The 26,488-nt window shown below is 38.6% G+C and overlaps 3 protein-coding genes across 4 annotated transcripts; all 3 read right to left on the bottom strand.

Moving 5' to 3' along the window:
* Positions 1 to 2,782: 2,782 nt before the first annotated feature.
* Positions 2,783 to 5,078, bottom strand: LOC134677745 (valacyclovir hydrolase-like). Of its 2 annotated transcripts, XM_063536191.1 has the most exons (5): positions 4,913 to 5,073; positions 4,570 to 4,827; positions 4,297 to 4,450; positions 3,433 to 3,688; positions 2,828 to 2,994 (listed from the first exon to the last, which is right to left on the bottom strand). In XM_063536191.1, the coding sequence occupies exons 1-5, from the start codon at positions 5,006 to 5,008 to the stop codon at positions 2,895 to 2,897; spliced, it is 864 nt and encodes a 287-aa protein (XP_063392261.1). In that variant the 5' UTR covers positions 5,009 to 5,073; the 3' UTR covers positions 2,828 to 2,894. The 2 variants fall into 2 exon arrangements, with proteins under 2 accessions (XP_063392262.1, XP_063392261.1); XM_063536192.1 differs by lacking the exon at positions 3,433 to 3,688 and having other exon boundaries at positions 2,783 to 2,994; positions 4,913 to 5,078.
* A 1,560-nt stretch (positions 5,079 to 6,638) lies between these two features.
* Positions 6,639 to 11,041, bottom strand: LOC134672915 (valacyclovir hydrolase-like). Its single transcript, XM_063530865.1, has 5 exons — positions 11,036 to 11,041; positions 8,482 to 8,739; positions 8,053 to 8,206; positions 7,282 to 7,537; positions 6,639 to 6,803 (listed from the first exon to the last, which is right to left on the bottom strand). Exons 1-5 carry the CDS (start codon positions 11,039 to 11,041, stop codon positions 6,704 to 6,706), a joined length of 774 nt encoding a protein of 257 aa, XP_063386935.1. The 3' UTR covers positions 6,639 to 6,703.
* Positions 11,042 to 12,431: 1,390 nt separating this feature from the next.
* On the bottom strand, positions 12,432 to 26,042 carry LOC134677719 (T-complex protein 1 subunit alpha). Its single transcript, XM_063536184.1, has 10 exons — positions 25,883 to 26,042; positions 25,217 to 25,340; positions 24,135 to 24,252; positions 23,695 to 23,876; positions 22,285 to 22,549; positions 20,727 to 20,979; positions 20,426 to 20,516; positions 19,819 to 20,011; positions 14,517 to 14,657; positions 12,432 to 13,847 (listed from the first exon to the last, which is right to left on the bottom strand). The coding sequence occupies exons 1-10, from the start codon at positions 25,953 to 25,955 to the stop codon at positions 13,617 to 13,619; spliced, it is 1,671 nt and encodes a 556-aa protein (XP_063392254.1). The 5' UTR covers positions 25,956 to 26,042; the 3' UTR covers positions 12,432 to 13,616.
* Between the last annotated feature and the right edge of the window lie 446 nt (positions 26,043 to 26,488).

The following is a 26,488-nucleotide window of genomic DNA, read 5'->3' as shown; positions in this document are numbered from 1 at the left end:
CTACATCAACAGTTAAAATATTTCAGTATTTTCACTAGGTCAGCAACCAATTTCAATGTAGGTAAATAATATTATATTCCTATATAATATAATTGTGAGTATGTAAGTATGATATATTTACAGTATTTCACCTTTACTGATATACCTACGTCAGATCTGCAAAATGATTATATTCCTTCGTGCTCTTTGACTCCTTTGAAAATCAGAAATTATTTATTTGGATTGACACAGTATGGGGATGTATAGTGTTACGCTTTTAGTATGAGGGTGCCGAAGGCGCCCGGCTTTGGATCGCATGCAACGTGCCAGGCCCGTCAAGCGTGCAATTTCATCATCATAATCATAAATTTATATAAATATAAAATTTTTCTTTAATGTATTGTTTTTCGGGATGTATTCAAGCGATTTGCTGAAATTTATTGAATAGTGTTCTTTATTTAGGTTTGCCTCGATACTCAAAAACCGAATACCATTTGTCATATAAAAAAAATTACTCTCTACTCAACCATTGTTTTACAATGTAGTATACAAACTTCGATTATGTTTGCGTTTTCTTATCAGGTTGTCGTATTTAAGAGTAAAATGCTTATCTCTCACCCCGATTGATTAAGGTTCTACCTACCTACCTACCTACCTACCTACCTTACCTACCTACCTACCTACCTACCTACCTATACCTTACCTTACCTACCTACCTATCTACCTACCTTACCTACCTACCTACCTTACCTACCTACCTTACCTACCTACCTACCTACCTACCTACCTTACCTACCTACCTACCTACCTACCTACCTACCTACCTTACCTACCTACCTACCTACCTACCTACCTACCTACCTTACCTACCTACCTACCTACCTATACCTTACCTTTATATGAACAATACCTTACCTTAATTGACCGTCACCTTAAAAATGTTTATTACCTTTCGGTACTTTAATTCTACTACGCTGCCATTAAATTAAAACGTTGTTACCGATCACTAAATAATAAGTGCACATGGCTCTGTAAAAATAATAATTCTAAATATAATGATCAGAAACACGTAATGAAAAAAATACATACATATACAATAAAAACTATAAAAACGTGACCCTTGCACGGTATGGTTAAAATACTGCCATCATAAGATCCTTATACTGTGACCCGTTTGCTATCGCCGCCGCGCACAGCGCGCTCTCACGAGCTCGTCGAGCGGGTCGGGACGCGCGGGCGGGGCTTCACGGTTTGCCGCGCACCTCACCCCCTCAGATTCGTTGATCAGTCGAATCATATCGCCTTAAAGATTATTGGCACTCTACGAGGGAAAAAATTAACTATGTGAATATTATTTTCATTTTTTAAATGCATAATTCTACGTAAGTTTTCGCCAGCTTGATAATTCTGCTTTATGCGTTTAAGTTCTTGACTGGATGTTTACAACAGACTTGTTTTAGTTACCCCAGGTACTTAATAATAGAAACTTAGGCATAATCAACCTGTGGAAGTTCGATAGTACGAATATACGAAATGCATTATAGGCCAAGCAATAAGAAGTTATAGAGGGAAATGCTAGGAACACAATTTTTGACTATGTAACTTTGTTTGGACTAGTTAGGAGGTGAACATATCAAAAGTCCCCGGCCGTAGCCCCGGTGCTGGGGGGAAAGAAGGTCTCATTTTTCGGTTATTCACTTATATCTTAGAAATTTTGCGTCTTAGCGACATAACTACTAAAACAAACCAAAAGCTGATAAAATTTGTTCAAACAAGTTTTATTCAGTCAAGTTTTTCGATATCTTGAATAGTTTTTGAGATATCCGCTCTTGAAAGTTTATTTAGGGCTTTCAATTTTATCTTGATATCTACATTAGTGACGCTGCTAGACCGTGTTTGGTATCATTTTCGTATAAATCGGGGGTGCTGAATTCAGTTTTGGTATCACATTGACACCATTCCTAAGAAAAAACATATAAACTTTAAACCAATACCTTTTTTTTTTAATTCCTCTTCACGCTTAAACCGCTCAACCGATTTAATTGAAATTTGGTATACAGATATTTCGAGTCCCAAGACAGGACATAAGATACTTTTTATCTCAATAATCATCCTTTAAAGTTGTGAAATGGAGTATGGGGGGAATTCTACTTCGTCGACGAAACTGAATTCCTGAGGTTAATACTGCTCAAGGTAAGGTTTGAAGTCATGTTTGGTATCACTTTCATCTAAATCACAGATGTATTCCGTCCTAAATTTCATCTAAACCGGTTCAGCGGTTATTGACTCCCCATACAAACTTCCACCCCACTTTTCACACCCTCAAAAGATGCTTTTGGTTATAAAAACTATCCTATGTCGTGTGTCGAGATTTAAACTATTTCTATACTAAATTTCAACGAAATTGGTTCAGCGGTTTAAGCGTGAAGAGGGATTTAAAAAAATATGTATTTTTAAATTTTGGTTTTACTTCGGAATGGTGTCAATGTGATACCATAAATGAATTCAGCACCCCCGATTTATACGAAAATGATACCAAACATGGCCTAACAGCTTCACTGACGTAGATATCAAGATAAAATTAAAATCCCTAAATAAACTTTCAAGAGCGGGTATCTCAAAAACTATTCATGATATCGAAAAACTTGACAGGATAAAACTTGTAACTAATTTTATCAGCTTTCGGTTTGTCTTAAGTAGTAGTCATGTCGCTAAGACGCAAAGTTTCCAAGATATCAATGAAAAACCGAAAAATTCGACCTTCTTACCCCCCTCTACCCCCCAGCAGCGGGGCTACAGCCGGGGACTTTTGATATGTTCACCTCCTAACTAGTCCAAACAAAGTTACGGAGTCAAAAATTGTGTTCCTAGCATTTCCCTCTACAACGTTTTTTGAGCATTCATTTCTTGACCTATTACGCGGAAGGTAGTAGTAAGAAATCTTGAACGCGCCGGTTGAAATCTTCCGCGTAGCGAAGATGGATGTTGTGCTTGCCGTCCGGGTACAAGTGTATTCTGAAAGCAAGAAAAGTTTTATTTTTAGGGTTCCGTACCCAAAGGGTAAAACGGGACCCTATTACTAAGACTTCGCTGTCCGTCCGTCCGTCCGTCTGTCTGTCACCAGGCTGTATCTCACGAACCGTGATAGCTAGACAGTTGAAATTTTCACAGATGATGTATTTCTGTTGCCGCTATAACAACAAATACTAAAAACAGAATAAAATAAAGATTTAAATGGGGCTCCCATACAACAAACGTGATTTTTGACCAAAGTTAAGCAACGTCGGGAGTGGTCAGTACTTGGATGGGTGACCGTTATTTTTGCTTTTTTCTTTTTTTTTTTTTTGCGTTATGGTACGGAACCCTTCGTGCGCGAGTCCGACTCGCACTTGCCCGGTTTTTTTTTCACAAACTAACTGAACAAGTATTAAATCGTATAAGTATTTAATTTACCTTGATCCTTTTATATGAGTATGTAAATGCGACACATGCATATTATCCACCATAGGATCTTTTTCGCCATAAAGTATCAAGGTTGGAGCTACAATATCCTTGAGAAGCTGTGAGCAGATGTCCCCATTGTTAGCTTTGAAGACGGCTGACATGGCATCAACCCATTCCGCCCAGTACTTGGCAAACAGCTCTTCACCATATGCTTCTATCATTGGCTTCCTCATTCTCTCGGACCATGTTTTGATGTCTCTGGTTTCTGAAAAGTTGGCCATAAAAATAATAAAACTTGTCACCTCATTTATCAAAATTGGCTCAGTAGTTTCGAAGCTAAGATGACTTTGTGACAAAAAGAGACCTTAATAAATAGGGCACAATATATGCTTGTGGACGGAATAGTCCCTATGATGGAATTAGCCACATTGATCTTACTGCACAAAATGCCCAATACAAGTCCTCATGCTTATAACAATTACAGTTTTTTAAGATGTCTTGAAGGAAAGGCAGTTAAAAAAATGAAGTGGTTAATGGGACTCTGGAAACGTTCAGGAAAACTGACATCTTTTCTGTGGACATTATGAAAGTTAATGATTAGCCAGTCAGTGTAGACGTGCCTCGGTCAAGGCGGTGCGCGCAAGGCACGTCTACACTGGCAGTTTTGTGCGCGAGGATATTAATTCACTCGTATGCCCGCTCTGTGTGGACCTGGCTGTTTACGTACATTTTAGTTAGGCTTTTGTTGTACAATTTTTGTCAAGTTGTGTAGTGGCACTACACAACTTGACAAAAAGACCTAGAATAAAATTTATTTAAGTACTTCATTAATTCTATGTTATTAAACCTTCTTTTCTTTGAGGTTAAACTTACTCTTGTACAGTTCTAGCTCATGGGGCAAGATGAGTGAGTTGGTGCCCCACACCACCAGCTTCTGCACTGCCTCTGGGTATTTTGCGGCATGGATCATGCTTACAATGCCTCCATCACTCCAGCCCAACAAGGAATACTTTGATATATTCAATGCCTAAAATGTAATAACTATGTATAAGCTACATATTACATGTAGCTTATAATATGCTATCAATGAGCTTTTGTCAAGTGTCAAATAATTGAGAAGTAGAATAAAAGATAATTATTACTTACTTTCATAAATTCATAAGTATAATCAGCGTCTTTTTCATAGAAATCAACTGGGAAATCTCTGACTGGTGGCCTGCTCTTCCCGTAGCCGGGTGGGTCCCAGGCTACGACCGTGAACTTCTCGCGGTTGAAGCCTTCTACTTGCGGTTTAAAGTCCGTCCATATTGTACCGAGCGCGCCGGGAGCCAGAAGTACGGTGTGTGGACCATTACCAACTATTAAATAATTTATATCCCAATTTCTAACTTTGATGGTGTTTTCCTAAAATTTGGAAAATATTAAATGTTTTCGATTATCATTGTTAACAACTTAATTAAACACAGCAAACATTACAGTCAAAACTTACTTTAGGAACCGCTGTAGACAGTTTAACGCTACTTGCCATTTTTTGATAATGCAATCGAATAAAAGGACATAAAAACCTGTTTAATTTTATTAACATTTCGGATTATTATCTATTTATTGTATTTTTTTTCACTTTTATCTTTATTTATCAGCTATTTCTTGTTTGTGCCCTGTACGTCAAATTTTGACAAGCTTATCAGAAGTACGTTCCGTTACTATGCCGGTTGCTTGAACCGACAAAAAGAAAATTTCATAAGCCTCCTCCACACTAGTGCGCGAATCGCGGCGCGAAGCCGCGAACGCGAGTGTGGCGTCGATTTTCGCAGACAGCGAAATCGACTCCACACTCGCATTCGGGGCTTCGCCCGCGATTCACGCGCATAGTCTGGAGGGGGCTATAGAGCTTTAGGCCAAGCGGGAACCACGACTTTTTGTGTTTATATGGCAGTGCGCGCATATGCGACAAAAAAATCGCAGCGATTTTAAAATTGTGATTTGTTACATTTTTCCGCGACTGCTCGCGACGCGATTGTCGCATAAGTGAATTGCAGCATACGAAGTTGTATGGCCCCGCGAGCACTGCAATAATAAAATCGCACCTCGGACCTCAGTCGGCATTTCGATCTCCAAGCGTCAACATCAAAGAGAATATAATCACTTGACTGAAATTTCCATAAGTGCATCTCGTTCGGTTGTTTGGCCCGTCCCCCGTGTCATCTCTATATTATTGTACCTCTATGGGCCCAGAGGGGTTACCGCGAAAACCGCGAAATTCTTTCTCTCTTACTCCAATGAACGCGTAATTAGAGTGACAGAGAAAAATGCCCGCATTTTGCGAACTTCGATTTTCGCGGTTATAGCCCAGGCTAGGTAGCTTACTAGGATAAGCTGGATAAACGTTACAAAGGTGTTAAAATGAAAATCTTAGTTTCATAAAAATAAAATTTAATGATAATCTAGCCTATATATAGCTATATAAGTCCCACTGCTGCAGCTGGGCAAAGGCCTCCTGTCAAGCACGAGAGGTTTTAGGCTATAGTCCCCACGCTGGCCCAATGATGCGGGTTGGCTACTTTATATACACCTTTGAATTCCTTCGCGGATGTATGCGGTTTCCTCACGATGTTTTCCTTAACGCAAAAGTTAGTGGTAAATATCAAATGATATTCCGTAAGTAAATTCCGAAAAACTCATTGGTACGAGCCAGGATTTGAACCCGCGACCTCCAGATTGAAAGTCGGCCACCGCTGCTTGTATAGGTACTTAAGTAGTACAACTAAATTAGCTTAAACTATTGTTTACAAGGCTGCCTTTGTAGTAGGTAGGTACCTATTTTCATTATAGTCTTGTATCTTTAGGTATTTAAGTAAATAAAAGTAAACAAACAATTTGTAAATTTTCGGGTAGTTATAACATTTAATGGTTAACCAACCAAATACAAAACCGCCTGGATCTGTTACTGAACGACTTGACTTTAACCTACATTATTTGGTCATGTAATGTTTTCATCTACCCTCAACTGGCTTAAGGAGCCATTGAAGCATTTGAAGGTAGATTTTGTTTACTTTTATTTAAATACCTAAAGATACAGAGTATAGTTGAGCATTTCTCAAAAAAGTGGTGGAAGTTGTCCAGCTTCGTATACTTTACCAGCATACCAATTTTTATAGAAATCTAAGAGGTGATCGAAATGTACAAACTCTTTGAGAAATTCTGAGTTACCCCAGTTAAGAATTTAAACTTAGGCATAATCAACCTGCAGAGGTTAGATAATACAAATATACGAAATCCGTTACTCGGGAGGTAGTAGTAGGAACTCCTGAACCCGGCGGTTGAAATCTTCCGCGTAGCGAAGATGGATGTTGTGCTTGCCGTCCGGGTACAAGTGAATTCTGAAAACAAAAACAAGTACTTAGTTTGTTGATGGATTTAGAATCGATTTAGAATAGAGTTAGAGCAAGATAAGCCTGCAGCGATTTTGATAACCCAGACTGTGCGTTATTTTAAACGGTCAAACTACTATGAAATTATGACGTATACATACACGTATAACACTTGCACAGTCGGTGCTGTCAAAATCGTTGCAGAGCTATTTTATAGTTTCTTTACACGATGGCAGCGCTGGACCAGCGAGATGGCGATGGCGAAGTCTCTTCAACTGGCCCAGCGATTTGGCGATGGCGAAGACTTTTCAACTGGCCCTGCGCTGGACCAGCGGGATGGCGATGGCAATGGCTCTCCAACTAGCCCAGCGCTGGACCAGCGAGATGGCGATGGCGAAGACTCTTCAACTGGCCCAGCGCTAGACCAGCGAGATGGCTATGCGATGGTTGAAACGTAAAGTTGCTATAATTTACTTATTTAATTTACCTTGATCCTTTTATATGAGTATGTAAATGCGACACATGCATATTATCAACCATAGGATCTTTTTCGCCATAAAGTATGAAGGTCGGGGCCACAATATCCTTGAGTAGCTGTGAGCAGATCTCCCCATTGTTAGCTTTGAAGACGGCTGACATGGCATCGACCCATTCCGCCCAGTACTTGGCAAACAGCTTTTCACCATATTCTTCTATCATAGGCTTCCTCATTTTCTCTGACCATGTTCTGATGTCTCTAGTTTCTGAAATGTTGGCAATAACAATAATTAAACTTGTCACCTCATTTATCAAAATTGGCTCAGTAGTTTCGATGCTAAGATGACTCTGGTGTATCTAAGCCAAATAGCCCTTTATGCATAGTTTGGAAAAGAAAGACCTATAACCAAGCAAGTGCAAGGTTCTAAATTAGGGTGGTACCTATTCCACCTGTCTCATGTGTGTTTTGCACCATATTTTGCATTATGAGAAAGTGAGACGCAATGATATTGGACAGATCGCCATAAACTCAAAAACTACTGAACCGATTTTCATGGTTTTCACATGTGAATAGTGATTCTTGAGGAAGGTTTAGGTGTATAATTTGTTAACCCGTGCCAAACCGGGGCGGGTATATTGTAAGTATACAATATAATTATTTTGGTATCGTTGTCGTGTGGTGTTTAGCTATACCTATATACTTTAAGATATAATATATTTCGGTATCTTACGGTATATGAATAAATATTATCGCTCCGTCTGTGACGGGCTTTAAACTTACTCCTGTACAGTTCTAGCTCATGGGGCAGGATGTGTGAGGTGGTGGCCCACACCACCAGCTTCTGCACTGCCTCTGGGTATTTTGCGGCATGGATCATGCTTGCTCTGCCTCCGTCACTCCAGCCCAACACAGAATACTTGGGTATATTCAATGCCTAAAATATTAAAGGAGTCATTTTGAAATAACGTGTTAGTGGGCTATAACCGCGAAAATCGAAGTTCGCAAATTGCGGGGATTTTTCTCTGTCACTCTAATTACGCCTTCATTAGAGTAAATTAAAGAGAAAGATCCCCACTATTTGCGAATTTCGGTTTTCGCGGTAGCCGCTCTGGTACAGTCACCTGCATACTATGTTACACAACGAAGGCCGCTTTTATTAAGTTTTAAGTTAACAACAACGATGTAGGAGCAAAAAAAGCGATTACTTACTTTCATAAATTCATAGATATAATCAGCATCTTTTTCATAGAAATCAACTGGGAAATCTCTGATCGGTGGTCTATTCCTCCCGTAGCCGGGTGGGTCCCAAGCTACGACCGTGAACTTCTCGCGGTTGAAGCCTTCTACTTGCGGTTTGAAGTCCGTCCATATTGTACCAAGCGCGCCGGGAGCCAGAAGTACGGTGTGTGGACCATTACCAACTATTAAATAATGTATATCCCAATTTCCAACTTTGACGGTGTCTTCCTAAAAAACTCAATAGATTAATTTTTTATAGATCACTGCTAAAAACTTTATAAAATAAAGTAATTATATACAAAACTTACTTTAGGAACCGCTGCCGCTGCTGTTGATAGTTTAACACTGTTAGCTATTTTTTTACTATTCAATTGGATAAAAGGACATAATAACCGATTTAATTTCATTGTCATTTCTAATTATAATAGGATGTTTCCTGAATTTAAAATAAATTAAGTATTAGCAAATCGTTATAACAGTTCTAAAAATGAAACTGATTTGACTGGTAGGAGGAAACCCTATTTGCTTTTATATGAATTTATGCACTTTTATCTTTATTGCTTTTCCTATTACTGTGCTACTTCGATAGCACATTGAACTTCAAGTTTTGACAAGCTTATCATGGTCCGAGAGCCGTAGACATTTCAGAGTAGGCAGGTGTTTGAGATAAGCTACCTACCCTTAAGTTCGAGCAAACGCCGCGATTCGGGAAATGCATTAGAGATTCACTAGATATGAAATGTAAAAATTAAATGGTAATATATTTTTCTTTTTTTATTGGGGAACGTACCACATTATTACAATCTATAAATTGTAAATACAGATGTTAATCACAATGAAATGAATGAGAGTTGATCATTGTGATGTAGGTATATTACAAACTTAATTAAGTAGGTATCAAGTAGGTAAGTATTCAAATTTATTGTAAATTGAACTTAAGTATTACAAATTTTCGGTATCTTCTCAAATACCTACCCTAAAATGTCTACCAGCTCTCGGACCCATATCAATGCGTTATCAATGACATACATTTTCATTGATGATATAGTTAAATTACGGCCAACCGATATGAGCGCAGACCGTCTAGACCTGTTGGCTACGTGCGAAGTGCATGGTGGGGGTACAGAAAGCGATCGCAGCGCATGCCGTGGTAAAAATTGGCACAACGACCGCAACGTGCATACCTACAACTACTAGTTCAACGACCGCCAAGTGCGGATGCTGTTTTTTTTAAGCAACTGCGCCTTTTGTCAAGAATTATGTTACAAAAAGAAACATTCAATAAAGTTCAATAGTTTTTTTTTGTAAGTTAAATCTTCACCCCGGAATTTCTTAGCAAAAGTAATAAAAATCATAATTCGAAAACTACGAAACGTCGGCTAACATACATATTGTGAAACCCCACAGCGTGAGGAATTTATAAAAATTATGGACGTCAAGGTTTGGACCACCTTGTATAAGACATGCCGTGCTAACATCGCTCGTTCTGTGATACTAGAATGTCGTGAAAAACCTGTGTCAGGTATTGAGAGCACATTCTATCCAGAGTTTCGGTGTGGGATCGGGACAATTTAGTCCAATTCAATCCCACCAAGACTCAATTTTGCGCGTTTAGCGCTAAGAAAACCTCATTTTTCAAGGCACAAGCCTTCCCATGTCAGGGAGTTATTGGGAGCCTCGGTGTTGAACATCTCCATCAGTGACGTCCAATAATTGCGTAACCACCTTGCTGGGTAGGCTGCGCTCGTATCCAAAAAAACTCGGTGTGCTCAATAAAGGGAGGCGATACTTTACTCTGGGGTAGACAGATCGCATTTATTGAGTACTGCTGTCACCTTTGGGCAGGAGCATCTGGATGCCACCGTGGACCCTTCAAATCAGCCCAAAGGCGCGCTGTACCTATGAATAGTCTACGATCCCAAACTCACAAGCGATACTGAACCTTTAAGTCTAAGCAGATCTCCAAAAAATAAGTGTATAAGTTTTAAAATGGTCGGCAACGCGCATGTAACGCCTCAGGAGTGTAGACGTCCATAGGATGCGGTGACCGCTTACCATCAGGTGGGTCGTAAGCTTGTTAGCCACCGATGTACTAAAAAAAACCCTTATTTGTCTCAATTAAAAGTAAACTTTAATAAGTGAAAAGGTAACCCTTTCGTTGGGGGGGGGGGGGGGGCGCAAATTCAGTGCCTGCCCCTGGCGCCATATCCTCTAGCTACGCCACTGACGTCACGGCGTGGGGCGGAGCGACTACATAAATTTTTATATTTTACACTACTCTATAACATATATCAAAATAAATGAAATCGTAGTCGGACAGTTGGGTACCCTTCCTTGTAAGTAACATTTTTGACGTTTTTTACCTTTTAATGCAGTTAGGTGCAGAAAAAAATAACGAATAGCATGCCATAATTGTCTAAATTTTAAATTATTTGTTAGACAGTATTGATTCTTAAGCGTCGATATGGTCCTTTAAATTTTCGACATACGCACGGATAGTGCTAGTTACCGCACTATGGCTTACCGCCATAGTAACACCATATTGTGTACTATAAATATTGTTAACGGTGTTTTTTTGTACTGAATAAGCTTGTGCTGCATACTGGTGGAATCCCATCTTAATATCTCCGATCTTAGTCTAAAGCCCCCTACAGACTGTGCGCGTGAATCGCGGGCGAAGCCGCGAACGCGAGTCTGGAGTCGATTTCGCTGTCTGCGAACATCGACGCCACACTCGCGTTCGCGGCTTCGCGCCGCGATTCGCGCACTAGTGTGGAGGGGGCTTAAGAGTTGTCGATTTTAGCGGTAAAATGTGAAAATGGAGGCTAGCACAGTGTGGCAAACGTTTATCAACTGAGGGGTTCCATGAATTTCAAAATTGTTTCCTCTCCGTTGTTATCGGGCTGGTATAGCTCGTTTTTTTTAGCATTAAAAGGAACTTGCAGGAAGGTAAGCGATCTTGACATGTCTTTTAATTGAAAAACGCCTCTTAAAAATCAAAAACTATTACTTATGAAAGCAGAATAATATAATTTATTATTATATTAAAAGACACATCAAGATTGTTTACCTTATTTGTAATGCTAAATAAAAACGAACTATAGTATTGGAGTGACTGAGATGATGGAAAGAAACAATTTTGGAAGTTTGGTAGGCCTCCATGTCCAGTAATCTTCAGATATATACAGGGCGTCCCAAAACTATGGGACATCAAGGGAAAGTACCTTAAATATCGTAGATAGAATATTTTGCTGAAAGAAGACATTATTTTATTTTAAAAAACAATTTAAACTGCATTCATAGATTTTAAAATAATTACATGGTTGAACCGGGAATCGAACCCGCTACACGAGAAAAAAATCACCCTGTAGTTTTATGATACCGATCGAAAGGCTTCATCATAAGGATTATTTTTTGCTACATAACATAGTGTCAGAAATAAAAGGAAGACCATGAATTTTAACATTTTTAATTTATCAAATGCTCAAAATGAGTCCCATTCTGTTGAATACAAAGTCGCACTCTTTTGATTATTTTCGCTAAATTTCACACCAAATGTTAAATTTCATGGCCTTCTTTTTATTTCTGACACTATGTTATTTAGCAAAAAATTATCCTTATGATGAAGGCTTTCGATCGGTATGATAAAGCTACAGGGTGATTTTTTTTCTCGTGTAGCGGGTTCTATTCCCGGTTTAACCATGTAATTATTTAATAATCTACGAATGCAGTTTAAATTGTTTTTTAAATTAAATTATTAATGTCTTCTTTCAGCAAAATATCCTATCTACAATATTTAAGGTACTTTCCCTTGATATCCCATAGTCTTGGGACACCCTGATGTATAGGGGTGGCAAAGATGGCCATAAACATAAAAATGCTAGGTAGTGTAGGTATTGTGTGTGACAATAAAAACGAAATTATAAATAACTAGTATTAAAATTATATTTATTGTTTAAGTAGTACATAAGACACTTCTAGCAACATTATCTAGCATTAAGTGAAAGCAATACAACCATAAACTGGTTGACATAAATAAAACTGGTTGACATAAATAAAACTGGCGTTAATACCTTCAGATACACAACCTGAACATATGTGGTTGTGATTGTGATTCAATTACAAATTAAAATAGGACTATTTAAAATACCTGTCTGATAATATTTAATATCATTTTTAACACAATTGACATTGTCATTACAACAATAAGATGATGCTGAAATAAAAATATACATGGTCCTGCCTTATTTTATTATTATTTAATATAAATTTGGTACTTTTTAGTATTTTTAAATCCTGGGTAGTATCAACATCAATACATGAAGTGAAAAGGAATCAAGGATATTTTAATGTAAACCCTGATAACTTGTATCCTCAAATTCAAATTACATGTGATTTTTACATGTTTAAACAAAACAAAACCCAACACATTCAGGCATCTTAATCATTCAAGCACACTGTAATCAATATTCACATAATGATCTCAGTAATTTTTTGTACAAAAATACTTCCGATTTTATTTCAAACTTCCTGTATCTAGTTGAGATACTAAACTCATAAAAGCAAAGTAAGTAGGAGTCTACTGCAATTGAATTGTTAGGAAAGCAACATTGATTTTCTAAAATGCCCGCCAGAGGAAATTGGGACATGATGCCCATGTAATGCCCGACATAAAATTTGAGGGCTAACATAAAGCTCACCTTTAACTGGCTCTGAATGAACAAAACATAATACTAGCAGATGATAATATCGGCCATTTGAAGTACTGTCGCCATCAAGAAATATATGAACATGTACGTAGAAAATATACCGTACAATATATCCGATGACGACAGTTGTATAACTTATGCAAAAAATCCCTTGTAATTAAGAGTGACCGAGACAATACATCGAATGCACCGTTAGAGCTCTTTCCCACTGACTTCCAGTTTTTTGCGGGTAAGGTTTTCTGCAGGATCCAGTTTTCTGTAGTATGCGTGCAGTGTCTACAAACAGAATGCTCGTGTGAACGTTACTAATAATAGAACGTAACACTACTAAAACAGGACCTTGCAGAAAACTACCCGCAACGAGGATGATAAGTGGGAAAGAGCCCTTATCGTGGTTTAGTCGAGTTCGCCGGCGTTGCAGGCGTCCTGGTAGGACTTCCCGGAGGACTGCTCGGGGTCGAGTTTGATCATGTCGTCGATGCGCAGGATGGTGATGGCGGCCTCGGTGGCGAACTTGAGCGACTTGACCTTGGAGATGGCGGGCTCCAGTACGCCGGCCGCCAGGTTGTCGCGCAGCGTGCCCTCCGTCAGGTCCAGACCCACCCATTTCAGGTTCGCGTGTTCCACCTGACGAACATACTTTTATTTAGTAAGGGTTAAGAAATTAGGGCTCTGTTTTGTTGTACTTCGTTTTATACAGGCCTATAGATACACGTTTGTACAGTTTGAGAATTTATAATAACTTGCTTAATCATCAGTGATCGGCACGACCCGTGACGCACCGCGGGATTCAAAGAGGAAATAATAATATGGACATGACATGATTAGCAAAAATTAAGAGTTATGTATTTGTAAATAGAAGTCAGAATATTTAATAAATTAATAAAATGTATCATTTTTCATTAAAGAAAATATAAACGTTGGTTTTATTTTATACTGCGTAAAATATTACGTGCACTCATATAAAATATGTACATAAGTGTTAAAATATTAATCATTTGAAGTGCATAAAAATCCTTTTCCCTACCTGGCATGTCGAAGGTCGCTATCGTGTTTTCTATTGTTTGCGTTTATGACCAATCCCGGGGAATATCCATATTAACATAATGATTGAGGTCATTGACACCATGCGGCACGGGTCGTGCCGATCACTGTTAATCATACTCCTCAAAAAGTTTTTTTGTTTCGGTTTGGAAGATCACAGGTTAATCACTAGCCTCAAATAGGATCGAGTATTCAAGAACTCATACAAACGTAGGTAGCATTAAAACTATATTTTAAGGTTAGGTAGAGTACCTTGGTCTGCGAGGAGTTGTGGTAGGCGCGCAGCTTGGCCACTAGGTCGGTGGCGTCGCGCGCCGCGTTGACGGCGAGCGTCTTGGGGATCACCAGCAGCGACTGCGCGAACGCCGCTATCGCCAGCTGCTCGCGGGAACTCTGCCGAAACAACATCGGATTATGGCTGACGATAAGTTAGACGTTTTACAAATAGAATTTCTATAAGGCTGTGTCTCGATTTGCTTAAACTACACCCATCTTTAAGAGACACTTTAAGGTTACGTGCACGTGAATGTTTTAATTAGTTTGCTTCTGTAAGTTTTTAGATATAACAAAAGCATGTTTTTAACTTATTTAAATTTATTTGTTTAGTATGTCTTATACCTTTAAACGAGCAATTCTTGTATATTTATTTATACTCGGAAACGGTTCTAACCTTCGAGCAACACGGAAGGGAGGCGGCATTCGCACTATTTCCCCTCTGCCGAGGTACAAGATTAGCGCGTCAATTTAATCTACCGCGGGTAATAAAACTAGTTGCACTTGGATTTTTCACTAAACCGAGTCCAGACGCGCGCGTGAACACTGCTACACAAAAAAGCCTGTTTGCTCGGTTTTTTGTTGCAAAAACAAGTCGAATACGTCTAATTTACAAAAAGATGCTGTTACATTTCACATGTAAGTATTTTTTTTATATATTATTACGTTTAATTACATTTAAACACCAAATAATGATATTTTAGTCTCACGTCATTGCTGTATTTATCGATTTTTCGCGGTCCAGAGGGCCTACCGCGAAATACGTGCGACGTGTTGCCTCTCTGTCGCACTTGTAAATTCATACGTAAATGTGACAGGGAGGCAACACGTCGAACGTGGTTCGCAGTAGGCCCAGTACAATGTCGTATCGGTCGAGCGACAAATCCGACTTCTTATCGGGCTAGTTACGTTACCTCTATACAAAATAACTTGTGTCGATAAATTTGAATGAGGTCGTCTACTTGTAAAATAGTTCGGATTAGACAAATTTTTATTATGGTTTTTATGCTTCGAGCAACACGGAAGGGAGGCGGCATTCGCACTATTTCCCCTCTGCCGAGGTACAAGATTAGCGCGTCAATCTAATCTAGCGCGGGTAATAAAACTAGTTGCACTTGGATTTTTCACTAGACCGAGTCCAGACGCGCGCGTGAACACTGCTGCACAAAAATGCCTGTTTGCTCGGTTTTTTGTTATAAAAAGAGGTCGGGGACATCAAATTTCCAAAAAGAAAGTGTTACATTTCACATGTAATATTTTTTTTGCATATCATACGTTAAATTACATTTAAATACAATTATTATATTTTAGTCTCAAGTAATTGTTGGATTTATCGATTTTGCTCGCTCAGTACAAATTGCGGATCGGTCGAGCGACAAATCCGACTTCTCATCTCTCAGAATACAATGACATACTTCAACGAAAATGTGTTAGTGTGCGTGTTGTGACACTAGTCACTCGTCCGTACAAAAAAAGAGATCGAGGTTTGCAAGATTTGTCTTTGACGTGTGTCATTTTCTATGTATTTGTGTCGTCATTACAGATTGGATTTTGTATGTAAGTGTGTGAGAAATGCGACTGTGTGCACCTTTCCCCCCGCGAAAAATGGCAGAAAGATTTGTACGGCGAGATATCGCTTGGGCCCCTCCCTTCCGACGTGTCGGTAGCCGGTGTTGCTCGAAGTTTTTATGTGAAGTGTACATATATTTCATTAAATAGTAAAACATTAAATAGATGATTTTTTTACTAGTTCTTCAGTTACAGGCGATGAAGGCGATTAAACCTGTATATTATTATTATAAATTAAACTTTTTTTAATAAATATTAAAAAAATAAATAATAATAATATTAATTCATTTGAATTGAATTTTATTAATACCTATGTATTGAAAGGTTACAAACAATGGGTAGGTACATTCAAAAAAACCGGGCTAGTGCGAGTCGGACTCGCGCACGAAGGGTTCCGCACCACAATGCAAAAAAAAAAAAACCACAAATAAAGCAAAAAAAACGGTCACCCATCCAAGTACTGACCCCGCCCGACGTTGCTTAACTTTGGTCAAAAATCACGTTTGTTGTATGGGAGCCCCATTTAAATCTTTATTTTATTCTGTTTTTAGTATTTGTTGTTATAGCGGCAACAGAAATACATAATCTGTGAAAATTTCAATTCTATCACGGTTCGTGAGATACAGCCTGGTGACAGACGGACGGACGGACGGACGGACAGCGAAGTCTTAGTAATAGGGTCCCGTTTTACCCTTTGGGTACGGAACCCTAATTACATTAAAATTAACTATATACTAAATTAAAACTAAACAAAGCCACAACTTCGTCAAGCAACTCGTCCCGCGCTCTTCCAGACGCAAAGGTGGGCAGCTTGCCGCGCTGAATTGCGATAGACCATAGGCCTCTGCATCAGGAATAACCCGGAATGAGGGTCGTGACCTCTCTCCCTCAACCGCTGCCCCAATACGCTCAAGAATATTTTGGCCTCGGCAGACCAATACCCAGACGTCTCCACCGCTAATGGGACAAAAATATACTTGGTCAGCAGCGCCGTGTACTTATCGCGCTTCCGAAATGCCGCTAATTCAGCCGCCGCTCCTGCAGTCCGGACCGTTCTGCTAATGTGCGAGGCGGCAAAATTGCTGACACACGTGGCATACCAAAGTAGAGAAGTTTACCCTTTTCCCACGGAATAAGTGTCAGCCCGTCGGGTCTTTTGCCATCGGACCGGCTTAAGCCTGGAGGTTCCAACATGCATGGCACATTTGCAGACAAAAGTGCCCTTCTCACAATGTCGAGAAGGGTACCCATGTGCGTATTTAACTATTTATAGTATAAAATATTGTCCTCGGTTACCGCGATAGTTCCTACTCTTGAAATAAAACTACCCCCTGTCACCCGTTGACCACAAACGCTGTAAAGGGTTGAAAACGTCGGGATGTATTATAAATTCACTATAAGCGATATAATCCGTTTTCATATTTTTCGTTATATTAGCGGCTTCGAAACCCTCCACTGAGCCAAGGAGCTATGAGCTCCCATTGGGAGCTTCCCAATGTGTTTTTGGTCTGCTATTTATGACTATCTTATCTTTCAGACTGATGAAAACATTGTTATTTTCATGATGTCGTGACTTATCCCACTTTTTGTGTTTACAGCTTCCCCAAAAATCCGAAATTAAGGACTCTATGGAAAGAATTTTGCAATAATAAGCGAATCTGGGATCCCAAAAGAACTAGCACAGTTTGCAGTGCACTTTCAAACATCGGATTATCAAAATCTTGCGAACAGGAGGAGAAAATTAGTGGAGAATGAAATTCCAAAATTAATACCAAATTGCATTTGCACCGTAAGTAGCAATGTACAAGTTGCAGAACATTCTCAAAAATTCAGTAACATTCTCGGGAATTTCCGGAAACTTACATGAGAATTTAAATTAAATTTCCAATGAGAACATTCGGATATGAGAATTATCAAAAAAATTACTATTAGTATTATTTTAATAAACTCGTAAATATTTAAGACAGTCAGTTAGAATAATTGATAACGGCGGTGTCCAGCGACTTTCTGAATAATTTTTATGGTTCGTAAAATGTAAGTTCTGAGAACATTCCGTATAGAAAATTTCGCAACTTTGGAAACTATTTGCGTTTTCTTTGAGAAATAAGTATCTCTTCGTAAGAACTATTATGTAATGTGCTATAGGCCTGTAAAAAGTAATAAATACTGTATTTTAGGTTGAAAATGTTTCAATTAGTTACCTTTATTCTTGCCTCCTTAATACGATAAATGCCCTAACTTATCGATAATATTTCGATATTACTATGTCGACACAAGCACATCTCTCAAAAAGCAATAAAATTCAAATGTGTTAGCGTGCGTGTTGTGACAGGTTATGACACTTGTGACTCGTCCGTACACAAAAACAGATCGAGGTGTGCAAGATTTGTCTGTGTAGTGTGTTATTTGCTATGTATTTGTGTCGTCATTACAGGTTGGATTATGTATGTAAGTGTGTGGAACTGTGTGCACGTTCCCCCCCCGCGAAAAATGGCAGAATGATTTGCATGTTAAGATATCGCTTGGGCCCCTCCCTTCCGATGTGTCGGAAGCCGGTGTTGCTCGAAGGTTCTAACATATCGACTACCGTAGGCTCAAAGGGCTTAACGGACAAAACGCGATTTTTCAGGAGAGCCAAAAAACAGTTTTGTTTGGAGAAAAAAAATCATAACTTTTTTGTTTGTTTGAATAAACTGATGCCTGTATGTGGCTTATTCTTAACTTTTTGAGCTCTTTTAAACTGATTGGTTGAACTTATAATACAATGCTTATTTACGATAATAGCATGTCCGTTACGCCAAAAAACACAACTGTTTTTAACAAAAGCGTCCCTTACGCCTCTTTTTATGTTTTATTTTATTAGAAAAAGGGCGTAATGTACAAAAAAAATAACTGTTTTAGTACCATTTGGCGTAAATCCAACAATTTCGTTGCAATATTGGCAACTTGCATTTATGGAACTTTAAATTAATATTATACTTTTAAGTACTATAATTTACAATTATTTTTTAAAAATCTTATGTGAGATGTATTCACTGTTAAGCTTTTCCCCCATTTTTGATATTTTGGATACTTAAAATTTTGCAAAGGTCTTTTTTTTACCCACAAAACTATTTTTTTTCTTTTTTTATTATATTATTTGAACGGTATCACTGTTGCGGTACCATCTATATCTTTTTATGTATATCAAAACAATTTATAACAATTACTTTTACTATAGAAAGTATGTATGCGTTCTTTCTGTTTGTAATCTTAATTTGATCATAAATTTAACACTTACATACCATACTACTAGGTACAATAGTTTACGTACGCTACGGTACGGTAGTTTTGACATTTTGTATGTCTGTTCAGTAAAACTTAATGAATATGCGATTATTTATGATTATGACATAACATCAGAGTAGGTAGCAAAAAAGGCATATTGCTAGGCCTACGTATTTTTATGGACAATAACTTTCATGAGGTTAATCCTATAAGTAAGGATTTAATGGAGGGTTTTGGGCGCGAAAAATCGATCTAGCTAGGTCTTATCTCTGACGCGCATTTTTGGGTTTTTATACGTTTTTCGAGCAAAGCTCGGTCTCCCAGATATTGTGGTTTAAGCAAGGTAACATAAATAATGGATAAGGACATAACTTTCGAGTTTTTAAACGCTCATTCAAGGTGAACTTTGACAGTCAGCTTGGGAACACGGGGTAGCAGCACTCACCAGCGTGGTGGCGAAGTTCTCCAGGTAGATGGAGAGCGCGGCCTCGACGGCGCCGCCGCCGGGCACGAGGCGGCCGGACTCCAGCACGCGGCGCACGCAGCACAGCGCGTCGTGCGCCGACCGCTCCATCTCGTCGCAGTACGCGTCCGTCGGCCCGCGCAGGATGATCGACGCCGCCGTCCGCGCCGCCGGCCTGACATACAATACATATATTACACATAAGGGGATTGATTGACGCCATTGATTGACGTAAGAAACAGTATCCTAGATTTGGCGTGACGTGGAAACGTGCCTCGCTCGAGACATTACAGCCGCGAGTGGGTCCACTTCGCCCGAGGCATGACTACACAGTATGCTAAAATAGTTTTAGTGAATTTAATAAAGTCAAAATGGGCACCCTACCTACGGACCATGACTTAGGGCAAATTTTTTATTTATAGGTTTTAGTGTTTTGTTATAAAGTTGCAAAATGTTATTAAAGATTAACTACACACTATAAAGTCAAAATTGAAAGTAAATTACCCTTTGATAAATATTTTTAAAAATATGTTTATATGCTAAAATAGTTTTAGCGAATTTAATAAAGTCAAAATTGAAAGTAAATTACCCTTTGATAAGAATGAGCTGATCGTCGCAAATCTGTTCCTGTACGACTTCGGCAGCTTCTCCGATCATGCTGGGCTCGAATACCTCCTCGCCTGAAAGTTTTACACTAATCAATACAAAAATATGTTACCCATTAGAAATGTGAGAAATTCAAAAGTAAATACAGATTTCGACACAGCACAGATTACTATTGGCCAATGAAAATTTTAAAAAGTAGTGCATTAAAACTTACAGACAACTTATTTTGCCCTGGTGGCTCCTACTTGAAAATATATTTGCTCGATTTTATAATTATTACTAACCATCCATATTGGTGAGTGAAGTGAGGAAGGTAGCGCCAGTGGCCTTGGCGATCCGCTTGAGGTCGGTCTTCTTGCAGCGTCGCACGCCCATGGCGCCGGCCTCCACGAAGTACTTGAGGCACAGGTCGTCGATGCCGCCCGTGCACAGGATCACGTTCACGCCCGTCGCCAGGATCTTCTGGAGCCGCTCCTTCGTGATGTCCAGCTCGCGAGCTCGGATGGCTTCAAGTTTTTCCGGGTCTGATACTAACACCTGGAGTTAATAGCATAATAATAATTTGGGGACGATCTTATAAACAGATAAATGCCCATACCAGGGGAGTAGTTACCTCCTGACCGATTTCGGCCACAGCGACTGTGTGCTCTGGAGTAGGCAATTTTTACATATTATAGTTATTGCAGGTAGTGATTCCTAATACACAATAGTACGAGGGGCAAACTGAAAGTGTTTAGAATAGAAAAAGCTGAAGTAATTAGGACGTTACTCTTTATTTTAATGCGTGCTTTATCTCTTTCTGACCACGCGTACAAATTTTCATTAGGATAGGATTACCCTGAAGCGCACACAGCTCATTCTTCCAATGCCTTTTTTGTATGGCGATTTTAGGTCCTCGGAGGTTTTGTATGAAATTCATGAGGTACCCATCGGGATTCAAGCTTTTTTGACACAAAATAATTTAAGCAAGATTTTTTTAACTGTGTCCTATGAATACTGAGGGATATCAAAAACTACTGATATACAATTTTTTGCCAGTATTTTTTATTAACCGCACAACTGTGCGATGTAAACTTTTGACGTCACTCTTGAATGACATGCTTCTCTATGATCATCCGTTGAATAACTACAAAAGCGATTAAATGTGTAATTTAAAAAATAAACAGATGTACAAGAACTAGGCTTCATTATGAAACTATAACTGAAGCCTACTGTAACTCTGTTGTTGGCTGAGCCCACAATGAAAATCGTTATAAATAGTAATACGAAAAAATTCTTAGGTCGAAATTGGAATAACGACGTACAATTTCCAAATTGCCATCAATCCTGAAACACAGATAACGACCAAATTGCATATACCTCAAAAAAAGTATAAAGAGTTATATTTTCATAAATAATATGCCTCTTTTTGTTATATGATCTCTAAGTAGCCTTTTCTAAGAACTTTCAGAGTTGCCTACGTATTATATTATCATAAAAAGCCTGTATCACAATTTATTGATCAATGTTAAAGTTTTGGTGTAAGTAACTAGTTTTGAAATTAAATTCTTACGCTCTTACCCTCTTCAAGGGGAGGTTCTTAGTTAACCCTATCCCAGGCATAGTACGATTAATTGACCACATACACTTCAATAGAATTTGAACCTTAGTAATCCAATTTAAGGTACAGAATTAGATTGGACTTTCGGTAAATGTGACTTAGACAAGTCAAAGCTAAATTAATTGGAATATATTTGAATTTTTTGGGAAAACCATGTATATTGGTGCAGAAGGATTAAGCAAGGCGGAAAACCTACACAAATGTGTGACTTAACTTGCGGCTACTCAAACTAGACAACTGACCTGGACACCCATCTTCATCTTCGTCTTCTGCAGCGAAAAGTCTAAGCAGGCGATCTTGGCATTAACTATCTTTTTCGGCATGGCCTGCGACGCGACGGTGCAGTTAAGGGCGTAGCCCTTGATCAGCACGCTCTCGCGGGCGCTGCGCCCGTGCGCCTTCAGAATGTTCACGGCCTTGATGGGGTACGCGGCGTTGCCTTTGGGGTCGGTGATCTTGATGGCCATTGCCGCGTCCACTACTATTTCTGAGAAGAAGTCTGCGTCACTGGTCTAGTGGTTAAGGCATTAATTAAGTTTATAAATTCTTTTAGATACTTAAGGGAAACTTGTCATAAAACATAATACTTTTCACCACACCAGCTCGGAAAGAATTTGCACTTGAACAGCGTTGCACTTCAAAAACGAATAGCAAAGTTGCATTTTATCCACATGTAAGGAAACTGTAGGTCTAACCTTAAGATGCAATGTTAAACCATTACGCATTAATGTAAATGACCGTTTGTTTCTTGATTCACAATAATAAAAAAAAAAAATGTGAGGCAAAGTAATCAAATGCAAATTTTGAGTTGTATTCTTATGTTTGCTGGTAGAATTGACTTTTAAATGATGATTTTGGATGATGAATATTTAATAACATTCATTTGGATTTGATTTGGCTTGATTTTGTTTGATATTTTACATTTAATATTTGCTTTGGGTTGGTGTGGTGAAAAATTTTGTGTTTCACTCGGGGGCAAATTTTGTTTAACCCTCGTGCTTTGAAACCCTCGCAACGCTCAAGATTCCATTTTTCGAACCACTCGCTACGCTCGTGGTTCAATTTTGGAATCTTTCGCTTGCTTGGGTATCAATATTAGCACGAGCGGTTAAACAACAACTTTGCCCCCTTGTAAAACAAATAACTATTATGACGTGTCAACATGCTTCATATTGCGTTACTATGATTTGCATTTATTGTTTATATCTTTCAATCCTTCTATGAAAGTTCAACACTCAAATATTGTTTTTTACAGAAGAAGTAAGCAAGTTTGTACGCCAATGTCGCAGTTATATTTTATAATCGAATTACTTGAATACTCAACATTGGCCTTATAAAGATTTTGACGATATCACTACACCTTATAAAACAATGCCTCCCGCCGCTTTGTGTGTTCGCGATAAACTCAAAAACTACTGAACGAATTTCAATGCGGTTTTCACCTATTGAGTGATTTTTGAGGAAGGTTTGTGTATAATTTGTTAACCCATGCGAAGCTGGGGCGGGTCGCTAGTTTACAATAATAGGGTTTATATAGGTGAAAAATCTATCTACCATGTCTTGTTTCTAATTGACAAAGTAATTGAGCTTTCAATAAAAGTAAATACGGGAACAGGATGCATCATTTCAAACCTGTTGATAAAAAAGGATACGCTCCAATAAGCTTGGAGGACATTGTGGTCTTGGCAGCGTTGATGATGGAGCCGCGGCCCAGCGACTCCAGCGTGATCGTGAGGTTGTCCTGGATGTACTTCACTGCCTCCTTGCACGCTAGCCGGTAGCCCGAGATTATGCTTGTAGGGTGGATCTTGTTCTTGACTAGTTCATCTGCATTCTGGTTTCAATCATAGGATAAGTTAAAATACTTACATATTTAAATACTTAAGATGTTTACTAAATCTCTAAATGGAACTAACTGTATTAAGCAACACAAAGGCCAGAAAGGAGAGACAAAATTACGGAAAACAACTTTGAAATAGTACTAAAAAATAATGTCAAGGTGGTGGTCTATAAATGTTGGTGTCTGATTCAAAATTAATTTAGGTTAATGGAAGAAGTAAAGGCGTAACATTTACAGATAAACAAATATTACCTTTAATAGCTCAGCAGCAATAATAACAACAGATGTGGTGCCGTCTCCGACTTCCTCGTCTTGCAGCTGTGCCAGTTCTACCAGCACTTTAGCTGCTGGGTGCTCCACCTCCAACATCCTAACACACATTAATTAAAGTATTTAAATATTAATCCTACATTGATCAACTGAGTACAAAGACAGACAGGCATATTATAGGTACTAACAAGATCAATTAAATTTCTTTTATTTTTATAGTACCATTAGGGCTCCCCACATCTAGCGTCTTTCGAGCGTCGGCGTCTGTCTGCGTCTGGTCAGCGCTATGGAAAATGACGTCGCTGCGCAGTTGCGTCGACGCTGCATCGACGTTGCGTCGAGCAGCGGCCATAGAATTATAGACGCCGACGCTCGAAAGACGCCAGATGTGGGGGGGCCCTTACCTACACTCTTAATTGTCCATCAGTGGACCTTATGCCTTTTGCAAAAAGGTCCACTGATGGACAATTAAGAGTTTTGCTGTTTGTACAACTATGACTAACTTGTACTTTTCTATTTTGAATGCACAGCAATAAAACATGAGAATTTCCATTGCACTTTCAGTTGCGCATTAAATTGTTTCATATACAATAAAACAAAACTACATATCATCGGGTGACAAGCGAAAGTCACTAATTACTATCAAAAAATTAAAGTAACAATGCACTTTATTACACTTGTAACACGGTTTATTGTCCAATAATTTCAATGGTGTTAGACAGTGACTTTTGCTGGTCACTTGACAATATATACAAAAGTGACAGTGGTTCAATGGCCTTTGACATGTACCGAGCTACTGACAATGGCGATGACAGCAATGTATGCAGGTCGGGTGTGCGCAACCCCCTTCCCTTTAAAAATATCATTCAGAATTTAGACATGAAACTCGTAACAAGTAAGTAGTCACTGTTATAAATATGCAATTACTTCTTTTGGACACCTACGAAATAATATACTACAATCAAGCATAGATAAAATATTATGGAACTTTATCACCTATGGAGCATTTCACCAATAATGTCCATTTGCCTTCACAAAATTGAATTATTAAATGTAGTTCTCACTTCAGAATAGTAGCACCATCATTTGTGACTGTGACATCTCCAATGTCGTCCACCAGCATCTTGTCAAGACCCACAGGACCCAATGAACTCTTCACTATGTTTGCTATCGCGGCTGCGGCGTTTACTGAAAACAAGAAGCATTCGACTCTGAATGTTTATCATTGTTTTTTTACTTATGCAAATGTAAACATTCAAAACAAGATTCGTGTCTAATTGTCAATAAAAGGCAGTTGTAAAATAATATCACATTTAAAGCATTGTTAAAATGTAAAGTTAAATTTTATGTTAATTAGTGATTTTTGGATTTGCATTGAATTGTATTGTATTGTAATCTTTGACATCGTTTAGTAAATTGTTAACTAGGTTTTAAGATTGACATTGAATGTACCTACCAATAATATTTAAAGCACAAATTAAATGATTTTTCTTCGTTTTACATAGAATAGGTTATTTCCTTGCGAGTGAATATAAACTCATAGTATACAAGCTACTGTAGAATTATCGTAATCTTTATCAAGTTTTTGAATAAAAATCATGTGTCTTCTAAAATAAATTACAACAGTTAAAAAGAAAATCACAAAATTAAAACCATAATGCAGCATTGCATGTGATCTACCGGATACCTCGTGTGCTTTGTGTTTGCACATATTCTACATTCAATATTACCATTTTGTGTCCTGACCGGAGCTCCAGAGCTTCTGGTCCCTGCGACAGATAAAGGAGCGGCAATTGTGGACATTTTTATTGAAATTTAACACAAAATTCTCTAAAACAATTCGCCCGTCACACAGTTCAATTCTGGAAGAGTGAGCAATGTTATCAACTGAAAAAATATCGATGACACATGAGTTGTACATTGCCAAATGCAAAATAGGGGAATTTTCATAAAGCGGTATCCAGACGGTACTGATCAAAACGGTCGATTTGATCAGAAATGAAATTGGCGTCAATGCGTCAAACTACAATTTTATTTTAGATTTATGGTGATATTAGAGCCCTCTAAATTGAAAAAAATGCCCCGAAACGAAAATACTGGCCTCATAAATTGGTATTCTTGCGTCCGTACCTCATTTTATGGGTAATATCGGTCATTATTGGCGGATGAATTCGGCGAGCCAAATTGGTAGCGTCCGCATTCCTGAATCAGATTGGTGAAAAATTGACTAATCTGGATATGCCTTAACAAAATAACATAACGACGACCAAGGGACCGCTGATATTACGTCGTACATACTAACCGGGGGACGTCGTACTATAGTGCCATGCCTTATG

This window comes from Cydia fagiglandana, chromosome 2 (genome assembly GCF_963556715.1).
Source record: "Cydia fagiglandana chromosome 2, ilCydFagi1.1, whole genome shotgun sequence".
Classification (NCBI taxonomy): Eukaryota; Metazoa; Arthropoda; class Insecta; order Lepidoptera; family Tortricidae; genus Cydia; species Cydia fagiglandana.
Note: the sequence above shows the minus strand (reverse complement) of the source record. Positions and strands in the feature narration are given on the sequence as shown.

Coding starts and splice junctions, on each gene's coding strand:
- LOC134677745 (XM_063536191.1), bottom strand. CDS start 5,008: ATGTTAATAAAATTAAACAGGTTTTTATGTCCTTTTATTCGATTGCAT. Junction 4,828..4,912: donor TGTCTACAGCGGTTCCTAAA/GTAAGTTTTGAC, acceptor TCCAAATTTTAG/GAAAACACCATCAAAGTTAG. Junction 3,689..4,296: donor TGAGCTAGAACTGTACAAGA/GTAAGTTTAACC, acceptor CCAACTTTTCAG/AAACCAGAGACATCAAAACA.
- LOC134672915 (XM_063530865.1), bottom strand. Junction 8,207..8,481: donor ATATCTATGAATTTATGAAA/GTAAGTAATCGC, acceptor TTAATATTTTAG/GCATTGAATATACCCAAGTA. Junction 7,538..8,052: donor TGAGCTAGAACTGTACAGGA/GTAAGTTTAAAG, acceptor CCAACATTTCAG/AAACTAGAGACATCAGAACA.
- LOC134677719 (XM_063536184.1), bottom strand. CDS start 25,955: ATGTCCACAATTGCCGCTCCTTTATCTGTCGCAGGGACCAGAAGCTCT. Junction 23,877..24,134: donor TTGCTGCTGAGCTATTAAAG/GTAATATTTGTT, acceptor GATTGAAACCAG/AATGCAGATGAACTAGTCAA. Junction 13,848..14,516: donor ACAACTCCTCGCAGACCAAG/GTACTCTACCTA, acceptor TATGTTCGTCAG/GTGGAACACGCGAACCTGAA.